This window comes from Lepidochelys kempii, chromosome 3, assembly GCF_965140265.1.
Source record: "Lepidochelys kempii isolate rLepKem1 chromosome 3, rLepKem1.hap2, whole genome shotgun sequence".
Lineage (NCBI taxonomy): Eukaryota > Metazoa > Chordata > Testudines > Cheloniidae > Lepidochelys > Lepidochelys kempii.
In genome coordinates, this window is record NC_133258.1 from 155,332,008 (window position 1) to 155,346,187 (window position 14,180).

The 14,180-nt window shown below is 47.8% G+C and overlaps 1 protein-coding gene across 1 annotated transcript in view; it reads right to left on the bottom strand.

The window, feature by feature from the left end:
- Positions 1–10,534, bottom strand: part of ALK (ALK receptor tyrosine kinase) — a 539,109-nt gene extending 528,575 nt beyond the window's left edge. The window contains exon 1 of the mRNA XM_073336696.1: positions 9,862–10,534. Within this exon, the coding sequence (XP_073192797.1) occupies positions 9,862–10,534 (673 nt within the window). The remainder of the gene's footprint in view (positions 1–9,861) is intronic.
- Positions 10,535–14,180: the final 3,646 nt, after the last annotated feature.

Consider the following 14,180-nt stretch of genomic DNA (forward strand, 5'->3'; position numbering starts at 1 on the left):
AAGTCTGAAACAGACTTAGCACACCTCTCCTTCTTGGACCAGCATGGAAGTGCAGCCCCCTTTCCCTTACTCACAGCTTATGGGTTGCTTGATTTTGCTGGGACCAGAACGGGAAATATCAGTGGGAACCTATTCTCATGGTGTTTCCAGCAATTACCAGAAGTCTCATGTAAAAAGTCTATTTTCTGAGATTGCCAGCTCAGTTTTGCCCTCAAGTGGTTCTGATGGTTTGAAGCCTTCAAATACCACTTCTCAGATGGGCCATGGAATCTCAATCTCTCCTATTTAAATTGTTCCAGTTTAAATCAGTAATTAAATATTACTTGGCCCAGAGAAAGAATGATATTCAGGTGACCTAACCACTGAGCTGTAGTGGTGCCAGATCCCTGGTCAAATCCCTTCTCCTAAACAAACAGAGGAGAACTTAAACTAGTTGTCTCCCATACCCCAGGTGAGCACTCTAACCATGGCGCTGAAGATTAAACATTTGCCAAAGTCCCACACATAGAAGTCAGACAATATATCCAAGGCCCAGCTCCACAGACGGCTCTTAGGTGTGGCAATGGTGACCACTGCAAAGCCAAACAGTTAAGTGCCTAGAAAAATCACACCAAACACCACCTCAGCAGATTTGTGTAGCTAAAAGGTGGCCTCTGAGCATACCCACTGGATTAGGCTCCACATGAGTTAGGCAGAGGAACACCTATATTCGCCTGGTTAATGGATCACTCTGGGGCTTAGGTGGGAGATAGGCATCCAGATGTCGAGAGTGAGGCAGCAGTGTGAGGTAGAAATACAGGTGCCTAGGGAACTGTTACTGCAAAAATTTGGGCACTGAGCAAAATTGTGTGCCTACAGGGTCTTATTGGAAAACCCGGGAGATGTTTTCAAAGGCCCCTCCCCCAGCCAAGCAGGAGGACCACTGGACCCAGGGACCAAATGAATGCAGGGGACGACTAATGAGAAAAACAAGGACTGAGGTGAAGGTCATAGGTCCAAAACGAGGGTACCGGCTGGGGACACCTAGCAGAGAATCCCGGACAGCGCCCACTGCTCCTCAAAGCTGTCAAGGGAGCCAGCGGATGCTGCGCAGTGGAACACTGCCCGGATGTGTAAAGGGTGAGGCAGCAGCCCAGTGGGAGTTTCAGGGATTGCAGTGGTACCTAAAAACATGACAGGGGTGTTGTGCCGAAATACCTCTGTGGAGCCAGGACTGAATGCTTCAGTTTGGTCCTAAAACAGGGTGAAATTTCAGAGGATTGACTTCCCCCACCCCAAAAGAAGAAATATGAATTTGTTATGCCACAGCAGGCATGGTAGACAAAAAAACTGAGATTACACTGAAGTTTCTGAGGTTTCCTATCACACAAAAGTTAGGTGTGGGGAAGATGTATTCTGATTAGCACTGGAAGACTGTACATCTGACTGGTTTTTTCTACTTAGAACTTACAAAACCTTGGAGTTCAGACTGTAAGATTCATGCTTTCTCTGTAACAGCCTCATGAACAATAAGGCTTTGTGCCAATATGATGGCAGCTTTCCTTTAAGGATTTCAAAAGGTGATTAAAAGTTATCCCCACTTTACTTATGGGGAAGGTAACACACAGATAGATGCCGGACTTACAGATTTGCCCAGTGTCACACAGCAAGTCAATGGCACAACTGCATACAGAAAACCCACCTATCCTGACTCAAGTTGAATGCTCTAGCCACTAAACAATACTGCCTCCAGCATGATCTGTCTTTGTCACACACTCCATGATGACCCACACCCCCAGTTAATATAGTTGCATGCAGAGTAAGTTAGCACAGAATTTGATTCTTAGTTTCCCCTCTGTGCAGCACCTTGACATTCTCTGGCAAATATGTGCTATGTCAATGCAAAGTATTATTCAGTAATCTGTTCTTGAAAATCAAGGATCATTTTCACCTTCAATAAATAGATTTTCCCAAGCTTGCCACCACCTCTGTACAGTACTTTGTTTCTTTACAGTGCCTATTCTATGGTAATAAATTGGCTAATTTAGTATACCACTCCCATCTACTGGATGCAATCAGAAATACTTAGTGTGTCAGAAGCCCTATATTGCTAGCAGCTAAAGGGGATTCTCTTTTAGTACAGTTGACAGGGGTTATAGCTTCAGGAAGATCTAAGGTCTGGCCATGCAGTCACAGTGAATTTCTGAGCAACCATGGTGTGCAGCATAGTGACAGCCATGAAATTTCTAGACAGACACTGTCATAAATCAAAATCCTTATGTATATGAGACTTTATTCTCAAAATGTGTTTCTTGCCTAAATATTTAAACACATAAATAACCTCCAGCCATTCCAACTTGTCATTTTAAGCTTCCTGACATTTATTGTTTGGAAGAGAAGAAAGGTCAGACTTATCAAATCTGCATTTATGCTTCCATGACATTTTTCTCCAACCAAATTTTTCTGAATTAGAGAAACAAGACAAATGTGGCACATTTCAGAAAGGACCTTTCTGAGCTAGGCACTTCAGTCTGTACAGAGGTACTTATCTCTGAAGATGATTCAGAAGGACAGTACTGTGATCCAGGAGATAGAGAAGGATTTAGAAGTCAAGAGACCTGGGTTCCAGCTCCGCCATTGAATTGCCATGTGCCTGGTCACTGTGCCATGGTCACTGAAGCCAAAAAATTTTAAAAAGTGTCTAAGTTTGGGTGCCTTAAATTTTGAGTGACCAGCCTGGGGCAGTTGGACCCTGATAATCAGAGATGCTGAGCCTCTTTGCTTCAGTTGGAGTTGTTGCAACTCAGCAGTTCTGAAAGAAACCAAGCCCAAGGTGTCTCAGTTTGGGCATGCAACAATGGAGGCACCCAACATTAGCCAACACTTTGAAAAATATTGATCTTAGCAACTGAAGCAAACAGATGTTATCTATACCAAGTGTGACGGGGCAAGGCCAGATGGCTATAGAAAAGTAGTGGGAGCTAGATATATTAGCTCCAGGCTAAACAAATCCCTGGTACCAGGATAAGTGAAATGGCAGCTGCTCCAGGTCAATTAAGACACCTGGGGCCAATCAAGAACTTTCCAGACAGCAGGGAGAATGCTAGGTTGATTGGGACACCTGAAGCCAATCAGGGGCTGGCTGAAACTAGTTAAAAGCCTCTCAGCCAGTCAGGTGCATGTGCATGTCAGGAGCTGTGGAAGGAAGTTGTGCTGTTGGATAGGCTGAGTAGTAGACACCATATCAGGCACAAGGAAGGAGGCCCTGAGGTAAGGGTGAAGTGGAGCTTGAGGAAGTGAGGGCTGCTGTGGGGGAAGTAGCCCAGGGAATTGTACATGTCATGTTTCTAAAAGGTCAGCTACCATAGCCGATACTATTAGGGTCCCTGGGCTGGAGCCCAGAGTAGAGAGTGGTCCTGGGCTCCCCCCACCTTTGCCCCCTGATTAATCACTGAGACTGGGAGACAACAGAGACTGTGCAAGGAAGGATAACTTCTCCTCACCTCTCTCGGTGGCTTATGATGAAAATGGCTCAGTAGACTGTGACCCTTGTCTCTAGAGAGAAGGGTTACGTGGAAGGTCACAATGAGCCTCTGAGGCTAGCGAACTCTGCCAGGAAATGTGGGACCCACGGAGGCAAGAACAGAGCTTTTTCACACAAGATATAGATAACATGGAGATAATGATGCTGATCTTCCTATGAACTCTGTGGATAAGTGCAAAATACCATTAGTCTTTTCTCACCTCTTCTTTCTATAGCTGATTCACATGTGTACAGCTCACAGGCAGATCATGATTTCTCAAATAATGTTCACACAAGATGCACTGTGAACCAAGTGACCTGACTAAGTTCCGATACAATTCAAACACACTATGCAAAACAGATTTATCAATTGACTCTGATTTTTGAGCAATGTCTTTGCATTTGTAGAATAAAGTGTTCAAGTCTCCCACCACCCCTGGTGAAGGAGATATTTATTCCCCATTTTTACAGCTGGAAGAAATAGAGCCACAGCAAGGCAAGCAGGGAAAATGTATTAAGAGCATGCTGTGAATATTCATGCAAATAAAAAACCGAATGTGCTTTATCTATATTTGTGCCCCTTTTGTGTTTGCTTGCCATAATTTTAGTGCATGAGTTCACTGGCAGGAATGTTCATAGGAGCTGTGAGTTTTAAGCAATAGCAAAAGGAAATTTGCAGAAAGCAAAACTGAAATCAAACACATATATTTGCATCAGAAACTGATTTTAATGAGTGCTGCCCCAAGTGCAGACAAGAAAAGCCCCCATTTGCACTGGTTGAGCTTACTTTGGCTTTAAGCACTGGTAAATCCAACTGGTGCAAATTGTGGCTTTCCTTGGGGTTTGCACTGGTGCAGTTACAATGCCTGCCAGCCACTGACTACTGAACCCCAAGTCTAGACAAAGAGTCAGGAACTAGGGACGAACCACTTGCTCTACAAGGAAGCACTTCAGAAGCTGTGCTGCAAGGGGTTGATCCACTGAAGTTAATGGGCGTTTTACCATTGACTTAAGTGGGAACAAAATCAGGTCCCAGGTACCTCGCTGGGATTTAGGAGAATGACTGACAGACACTAATGAGAAGGTGATTGAACCCCCCTACCTCCTCCCTGCCCTTAGGGCAGCTGAATTCACTATTGCCCAACCCCAGATTTGTTGTTGGGAAGCAAATAGCAACAAATAGTAAAGTAAAGACAAAGGTACAAATATGAGTGAACTCCTGACACCACTGAAATCCTTGGCAAAACTCCTATTAACTTCAATAGGGACAGTATTATACCCACACAGTCCAGTTTTCATTCACACAAAGGCCAATTTAAAAAAATAATTTTGCATCCCTTTCTCTCTGCCAAAATGATGTAAAGGGCCTTAGTGTAAATGAGAATCAGGCCCATGGCAGCAGCACCCCGCAGCAGTACAGTTTAGTTGCTTGGAAAGTGTCAGTATTTCAATAGCTCTGCTAGGGACACCGCTATGTAGTGAATGCTGAGAAGACAGCTGTTGTTTCAGACATGACATGTGGCAAGTTAGTATAATTCCATGTGAAGACCACAGAGCAGGAGAAATGTGTCTCCCGGCCAGGGAGGGATAAGTTATGCATGCTATTTAAAAAAATATAATTGGAATTTTAAATCTATTTTATGAATGGAAGTACTTTGGCCTTTTGAGGAAGGCATGAGTCATTTTCATCCCACTGTGCCCCCTTTTTAATGAACATTTCCCACCTTAGCATATGTAAGTAGTAATTAATCACAGGAAGTTATTTTACAGGCATCACAGCTTATTAAATCTTCTGACTAGACTCCCAAGAAACCCACTTAACATTTGTAGACCAGGTGTCCTACTGTAAGTGTGCTGACTACCTGTGATGTTAATATGTGAGAGAATGTCTGCTCTAGTAATTAGAGCATAGTGGATTACCTGCGTAGCTGTAGATCCATTGGTCATGCTACTAGACCTCCTCTAAACTACCCTGCTCCATGCTGCCACCATGGTGTCTTCATGTCTGTTCACTGCATGTAGGGGGACATTCACTCCCTGCAAAGAGAGCCAGCACAAGGCCTATACACTACTTAAATCCCACTTATGTCCAGGCGTGTATTCACCCCAATTGCAGTGGAACTGACATGGATCAATCTTACACACAACCTGCATAAGTAATCTGTGGCCAGTCTCTGTGGCACCACAGAGCAGATGATTTAGGGTTGATTCAAGGAAGGGTTAGTAGCATGGCCAATGCATTCACAGCTATGCAGATCCACTCTAACTTCTAGACCACATACCCTATCATGACTACAGAAGGCATAAGTAGGTCTTTAGTGATGCATAGGTGATAAATAGACCTTCTATTAAGGGTGAAATTTCCATGTCCATGGAAGTGGGGCAGTAATTTAGCCCTGAGAATTTTTGCAGGCATATTTTGTGGAAGTTCCTGTAAACTTTATGGTTTGTCTACTGAACAACAATGGTTCTCTTAGTACCATCCTTTATTAATTTTTTCTCTCCCACCCCCACCACAATTCTGTGTGGAAACATCTCTTGGCAAGACTTGTTAAAAAGGGGGAGGGCTAACTCACTAAATAGCCTTGAGTGGGTGGGACAGTTAAAGAATAAAGCAAAGCCAAACACAGTTTAGCCACATCTGGCTCCCTCCCCATCTAATCAAAATTTAATCTCTGACCATTTGGCAAAAATATTTAATTATGTCTGTACAGGTGTGTCTACACTGCAATTATACCTGTGGTTGGCCCATGGCAGCTGACTCGAACTTGCAGAGCTCCGGCTAAGGGGCTGTTTAGCTGCAGTGTAGATATTTGAGCTCAGGCTGGAGCTCAGGCTTGAGGACCCTGCAAAATGGGAGGGTCCCAGAGTTCAGGCTGCAGCCCAAGGCCAAATGTCTGCACCACAGTTAAACAGCTCTTTAGCCAGGGGTGACAAATTCTTCCTAAAAGTGGGGGGGGCGAGGACCCCCCCTTCCATGACCATGCCCCTACCCCTTCTCTTCCCCCAAGGCCATGCCCCCCAGAGCAACTGGAAGCCAGAGCCAGGTTGGGGGGCCCAAGAGAAGCCCCCAGCCTGTGGCCCTGCCCCTGGGTCCCTCACCCAGGGCAGATGGAGGGTCCTCGGCTCCCTACAGCTGCCTGCACAGCTCTTACCAGTCTGGCCTGGGGTTGAGGCCCTGGGAGATGAACAGCTGCAGCTGGACCATGGAAAAAGCCACCCAGGCAACTCTGGAGATCCAGGGATCCTCCATCTGTCCTGTGGGATGGGGACATGGGTCAGGGACTGCTCTTGGGTGCCCCACCCCAGGCAGGTGGAGAGTCTGATGCAGCTCCCCGGGCTTCTTGGGCTGCTCCTACCCGTGTAGTGGTAGGAGTGGGAGGGCCATGACCTCTTAGCCCCCTGTGTTCCAGTGCCCCCACCTTTAGCCCGAGCCCCACAAGCTTGAGTCAACTGGGTGTCTAATTGCAGCATAGATATACCCTATATGAACTACAGTCCTGGGCATCTCCGTATTACGGTGAGGTAATGAAAACACATGAGCTATCTTGGTATAAAATCCAAGTGGAGCCAAGGCTCTGTAGTTTTTAACCATGGTCAACACTTTCCCATCACCTGGCAGGGACCTTGCCAAGCCACATCATGGTAAAAGCCTTTTCTTTGCTAGGCTTTCACACTGAGATCACTAATACATATTGATCTCCAGTAAAAACAAACAAAAAAACCCCCCACACCTTCCTATGGCCTTTTGTATTGTAAAACTTCTTAGGGTTTGCCACCTAACAGGGGCTAAACCTTCAGCTGCCTTTTCTTCACTAGGAGTGTAACACCAGTTAGCTAACATGGATTCGCTTAACACAGGTTAAAAATAACTTTATTCCTACTGAAGACAAGCCCAGACACTGCAGCTCCCATCACTGCTCAAATCAGTGGAGCAAAATTGTGGCGAAACCATGTCCCCAGTTTCAGGTAGGATCTTGGCCACAGCAACACTGAGCTGTGTAAGAAACTGCAAACAGGCAGCTGGGCAGAGGGGAGGAGGGAGCTGAGCAGAGGGAGATTGATAGTTTATTTCGGGTTAGGGGTTACTGGAATGGATTGAAGGACCAACAAGCCTTAATTGTTGAGACTAATATCTCGGGGCTTGCCCTCTAGCTCAGGCAGTGGTGGGTACCTCACCATGTAGCACAGAAACAGTCATTTTGTTGCATGAATGTGGAGCATGTTAACTCAGGCTCAACCAGGGCTTTCTTCTTAACCAGTGAAGACAACTCCTTTAGCAATCTCTTCACTGAGGGGAAAAAAGTTAACAAAACCAGCAAGATAACTAATCTGGGCTAGTTGTAACACTGTTAGGTCTCAGTGGAGACAGCAGAGAGTTTTACTATGATGTAGCTATGTGAGGTCAGCCACAGTGGGAGGGGGAGAGAATCCTAGCTAGCTACATCATAGTAAAAGCTACCTGTGTTTGGTCTCCATTAGGATTTTACAGCCAGATCAATGACCTGTTTTAGTTATCTCGCTGTAAGGAAAAGCTCCCTTTTTTTGGCAGGTCCGTTCAGACCAGGCTTTGAAAGCCCAGTCTGATTTCACTTATACCAGTGGAAATCTGAAGAGGGTCCCCTGAAGTTAGTTTCAACAGATTTAAACTGCTGGCCCATTTTTTCAGTTTATGAGCTCAGAGCTGGCTGCTTCAGCATTGCGCTTCAAGTCCCAGTAGTGACTTGTCTTTTCAGACTCTACACAAGTATAGTCTGCGGTCCATTAAATAAGCTGCCCAACTACTCTCCCTGGGACAAAGTCTTTGGCTGTGCTGCCCATTGGGGCTTATGTTCTTTCTGTAGACGACAATGAAAGAAAGCTAATATTGGGGCTTAAATAATTGTGGGTAATAAGAAGAAATCTCCTTTACTGAGGCAGAACAAAGAGCTTTTATCTGAGGGAGTGAGTTGCCCTTACCTAGCTTGCTTTCAGAGAACTGAGAGGTGGACGCAAGAATTTATGCTGCACTGTTTCATTAGAGCAGTATGAGTGCTAACAGAGCTGTTGTCCTCCCTACTGCTTTGACCTTTGCAATGCCAGTTCACGTTAGACTCCTTGGATTCAAAAGGATGAAGTTAATTAAGCCCCACTTTATATCCAACTGAAGGAGAATCAACGGCATGCTCATGCCTTATAGTTGTTCTGGGCATTTGCTCTCACTCTGTGTCCCTTCATCATATTAATGCCTCATTGTATTGGTATCAAGTGTATCAATGTTTTTGCTTCGTTGTGGTTGGTGATAGAAGAGAACCTGGAAACCACTTGTTTCACTCCATTGAGTTTTGCCTCCGTTATTACCAAATACATACCCTATTTCTCCACTTTATAGACCCGGATCCTGCACTGTTTAGGTCAGTGGCAGCATTGCCATTGACTTCCAGGAGATCAGGACTACACTATGGGTGAGTCGCTGGACTTCGAGTCCTTGTGTCTGAATGAAATAAACAAACTCAACCTGTTTAACAAAACAGCTGGATGCTTTCTACATAATCTTCCCCACCGCGATCATCCCCTGACACATTCTGTTCTACTTAAGCGTCCCAAAAATCAGACAAGAGGAAAAAGCTCCAACTCGGATTGATTTTTCTTTACAAACAATCAGGTGGGTGGAAAAGTGAGGAATGTAGCATTTTGCGCCCTACTGCTTCTTAGAGGGATACAGCCCATTCGTCAAAACCAGGATTAACCCCACAGCAAGTCTCTAGTTTCTTTCCCCTCTTACTTAATAGAAGGCGGCATTCTCTGGCCACTAGTCCCACTGGAGCTGGGGGAGATAGGAGAGCAGGGAAATCTCGAGCGAAGATGTTTAAGCAAGGCTATATTATTGAATCAGCAGGAAACCTCTCGTAGGGCTCCCGGGGTGTTCTGGGGCCAGCAGAGCGTGTGGTGGGAGACTTCCAGGGAGGATGCCCCAGGTATTTATTTTTGACCAAGGCCATTTGATGCAATCTAGTGCGGTCCCAACACAACACGCTCTTCAGACGTGTCTTTGAGGAACCAGAGCGACAGGTCCCCTTTGCAGAGCTAGTTTAGTCGTGCCCAGAGGGATGGTACTCTGGAGGCGCAAGGAAGCCCCCCCCCCCCCCCCTGCCAACTCAGAAGGTGTAAACACGGGCTGTGGGGAGAGAACAAGGACTTGGATCCCGTCATGTTTTCCAAACTTTCCCTAGCCTCAGTGTAAGGGAGACGCTAAATGGGCAGAATAACTGTGGCCCGATCAGCCCCCAGCTCAAGGGGAAGTTCTCAGGGCTAGGTGGAAACATTGAGCTTATACGGGTGCAAGTCATAACGCCAGGGTCTGCGACGCAACTGCTTACCTCTCCTGGAGATCTGAAAGAGAAGGCGGGGCTGGGAGGCTCTGATCGCCGCGGATAAGCTGGTCTCCCTGCCCAGGAATGCCGCCTTCCTCTCGGGCATCAGCCGGATTCTCAGCCTTCCTTCTCCGGAGCGGATCCACCAGCTGAACAGCTCCGTGAGGTTAAACTCCAGCTCGCCCGCAGCTGGCTCTGCTTCTTCGCCCGCTGCCTGGGCCGGGTCCCAGGCGCAGCCATCCCGCAGGCTCCCCTCTCCCACCTCCAGCACCAGCTGCTTGGCTCGGCGGAGCTTCCGCACCGAGCCCCCTTTCAGCACCTTGGACAGGGCTCGAGCCCGGGCTGGCTGCTGCGGGGATCCGGCCCCGGGAAGCCAGGAGTTCGCCGCCCGAAGAAGGGGCGAGCACTCCAGCACCAGGCTGCAGCGCGCCCGGAGCCAGCCCACTGCTTCCCCTCCGCCCAGCAGCAGGTCCCGCAGGTAGGTCCGGAACAGGGAAGGGACGATGAAATCTACCGCCAGGCTCTTCCTCTGGAGCCGGGAGAAGCTGGGGGGTTCTCGCTGCAACGGCTGCCCAGACCGGGAGCCGGCGAGAGGGGTCCTCTCTTCCAAGCTCAGGGCTGGGGGGAAGGAGAGGAGGACGGTGGCCACAAAGAAGGGGGAAAGGCTGGCAGCTTTCATGTTAGCATGTGATGGGGGGAGAAGTCACTGGGTTCTAGGGGATCCCCCCGACTCAGTCACCAGCTGGATTCACGGGGGTTCCCGGGTGATCCTCCGACTTTCTCACTTGCAAGAGCTCAGGGGAGCCACTGGATCCCTCTACTCCGTCACCAGCAGGAGCTGCAGGGAGCCAGGGGAATCCCTGGATCGCCTCCCCTTCCAGGAGGTGCTGGGACTGCTCCCTCCCGCTCGGGCACCCCCGGGACCCACTGGATTCCTAGCAATGCCTCCTAGTGGATCACCAGCCAGATCCAGGTGAGCCGCTGTCCTCTCTCACTGGAGCCCGCCGCTGGCCGGATGCGTGTGTCCGAGCCCGCTGTGCAGACGCGAAGGGACGGGTGTCTCTTCTCACACTCCTCCGCACATCTGCACTACACGGCCATTCACAAGGGCGGCTGGGCGACAGGCGTGTGGGCTGGCCCGCTCCCCACCCCCTCAGCAGCGCACACCTTCCCCAGCGGGCAGCCCCAGCTCGGCTGCTCCCCTGGAAGGCAGGGCTGTGTCTGGGGCCGGAGCTGTTCCCATCCCCGGCTAGTTGCAGGGAGTCTCTCGCGCGCCTCGGCTGCTCGCTGCGACACTTCTTCTTGCCCGACCCTTTGCAGGAGCAAACCCCAGGCTGCACTTCAGGAGCTGCCCAGCTCCTGTTCCCCGTTCCCCTCCCCTGTCACTGGCCGGAGACACCCTGCTCCAGCCCGGCGGGCTGCGCCTGCAGCGCTGAGCTGGCCCTGGCCTTGGACGGCTCCTGGTGGCTTTCTGGAGTGGCTGGCTGCTGGGGGGGAGACGGGACCGCAGTTTGCGGGGGTCCCTCTCAGTCTCAGCCCGGCTCTCCAGTGCCTCCCCTCAGCTCCCTTGGCCAGCTCCTGCTGGTTTTCTGGAGTAGCTGTAGCGGCTGGTGGGGCGGACGGGCTCAGCTACTGGGTCCCTCGGCCGGGTCCCTACGTCTCACTCCTCTGGGCACCTTGAACCATCCCATTGGTGGAGCCGCTGCGAGCGTCCGTGGAGGGAGGGGGCGGGAGGCTGGGTGAGGGGCTCAGCAGCTTCAGGCCCCTCCGGCAAGCTGCAGCCGCCCGGCGGTCTAGCGTGGCCGCCGCCGCCACTCCTGGCAGTCCCTGGTTCACAGCTGCCTGGCCCGCTCGCGGCTGCTGCGAGGGTTTTTTACAGGCTCCAACTACCCGCCACAAGCCAGGTATTACCCTGCCACCGCTGACGTCACGCCGGAGTCCTGCTCCCACCAGCCAATGGCGTGTCCAGGGGACATTATTATTCAAATGATCTGAGAGAGGGAGGAGGCTCAGGAGGGCGGGGGAGCGCCTTCATTGAGAAAAGCACTACGACCCCCGCTCCGTGTGACTGCTGGCGGGCTGTTGGAGGCAAACGAGGGCCTTTGGCGGGGAATTGGCAATAATGCACTTTCCCTGCCTATGCATCAAAAGATTGAGCGGATCAAGTACAAGCACAGCAAGTTCACGACTCGAAAGGAGGAGATCGGCGAGAAGAGGCCCACCACCTCTGTGATCCGCACCGTTGCATTTCATCTGCGGAAATGACTTTTAATGACAAGAAATTGTACTGGGGTGGGAGGCGAACAGATTCCTCTAGTGCAGTGGTTCCCAAACTTTAACAAGCTGTGAACCCCTTCCGCTAAAATGTCAAGTCTGGCAAACCCTCTCCTAAAAATGAATATTTCCAGGGATTTTCTTCTTCACCTGAGTATAAATTATAAAAGCAGTAATCTTGGAAATATAGAATTTGTTTTTTATGACATGCTTATTACACACTAGGACAGCTCTGTCCACCATTAGGGAATTTTTTTCCCTAGAACCCCCTGTAACATTTCATGAACCCCAGTTTGGGAACCACTGCTCTAGTGAAGAAAGCAGTGCCATGTGGTCTACTGGAGCGAGTATGGGACTGGGGGTGGGAGGAGATCTGGGCTCTCTTCTCACTACTGCTACTAATTTCCTGTGTGACTTTAGGCAAGTGTCAGGTTGAGATTTTAAGGCAGGTGTTTTCAAAGGAGCCTAACCTCTGTGTCCCCATTTCCACACCTGTCAATAGAGTGCAAGCTCTTACTTTTCAGTCTTTAAAACATCTGTAAATGTAGCATTCATGCCTCCATAGCAGAGGGGCCCCCTATAAGACCCTCTATGCATCATGTGATGAGTAATAGCCTCTTCAATGGGCTGAATTTCACAGTGATGGTTATTTAGATTTATAAACAAGAGGGATTATTTGTAATTCACTTTGAGATCCTGGAAAGATTTAAATGTTGGAAAGAGGCTACTGGTCTTGTTTTGTAGGTTGACCCCTACATTGAAAGTAAGAGTTAAAAAAAGTTACTCACATCCACCCTAATTGAATTGGCCTCATTAGCACTGACCCTCCCCCCCACACACACTTGGTAAGGCAACTCCCATCTTTTCATGTGCTGTATATTTATACCTGCCTACTGAATTTTCACTCCATGCATCTGATGAAGTGGGTTTTAGCCCACACCCAAATAAACTTGTTAGTCTCTAAGGTGCCACAAGGACTCCTCATTGTTTTTTTTATTAAATGTGTTTTTCAAAACTAGAAATGTCAGAATTTGACATTGTTTGGCTTCTTTTCTTTTCAGTTATTCCCCCACACACTTCATCTCCTATTTGTCCCCTTCCTCTCCTATTCCCCCCTCCCCCACCATGTTATTAAATGCAATAGAATGAATGATGTCCAGGGCTGTTTGAAAGAAAAGTGAAATATCCCTCCCCCACCTTCCATTCTCCTTTTTCCTACTCTAACTCCTCAAAAGTTGAAGACGTTTCCCATTGCATTCAGAAGGAAACACTGAAAAAAATTGGGGGGGAATCAGTTTGGAATTAAAATAATTTCAAAGATTTATGAAGCTATTTTCCTTTTTTTGGCCAGCTCTAAGTGTTATACTGTAAATAGCGTAATTATGTTTTTTGATAACCAAGTATTACTCATTTTACTGGAAGTTGTCTGCATGAATTACTTATTGCCCTGTGTTTCATACTTAATGCATGTAATTTTATAATCCAGGTATTACATAGTAGTTACAGTGTAATTATTCTGTCACATAGTTAGTTCTTTTGGCAATTTAAAAAAAAAAGTGTTAGTTACAGGTATTGCAAAGCATAATCACAGATTAACCATGCTATAATTGTAGCGCAAATAGAGGCTGTAATTTACAGCCACAGTATTATAAAAATATAATAAGCATCTTTTCTACACATGAGCTGAAGAACTAGGATCAGTCAGCATAGTAACACTCAGTTATATAATATTTTTAATACAAAAAGCATACTGGTGCCATATTCCAGTCTTAAGCCTTTAAACTCCCTTAACCAAAGCCTATTAAAGACAATGGCGGTCTTTCCATTGACCTCAGTGGGCCCTACAATCCCCACAGCTTGTAACTTTCACTGTTTTAGGTTTCATTAGACTCACCCAACATGTGACTTACAATTGCTTACCCATCACTTCTGAATTTGGCTTGTAGTATTTTAGGGCCTGATGATGCATCCATTAGAGTAATTAGCAAAGCTCATATCAGGCTTTTGCCATAAAAAGATTTTTTTAAAAAATGTGTACCTTAATACATTCA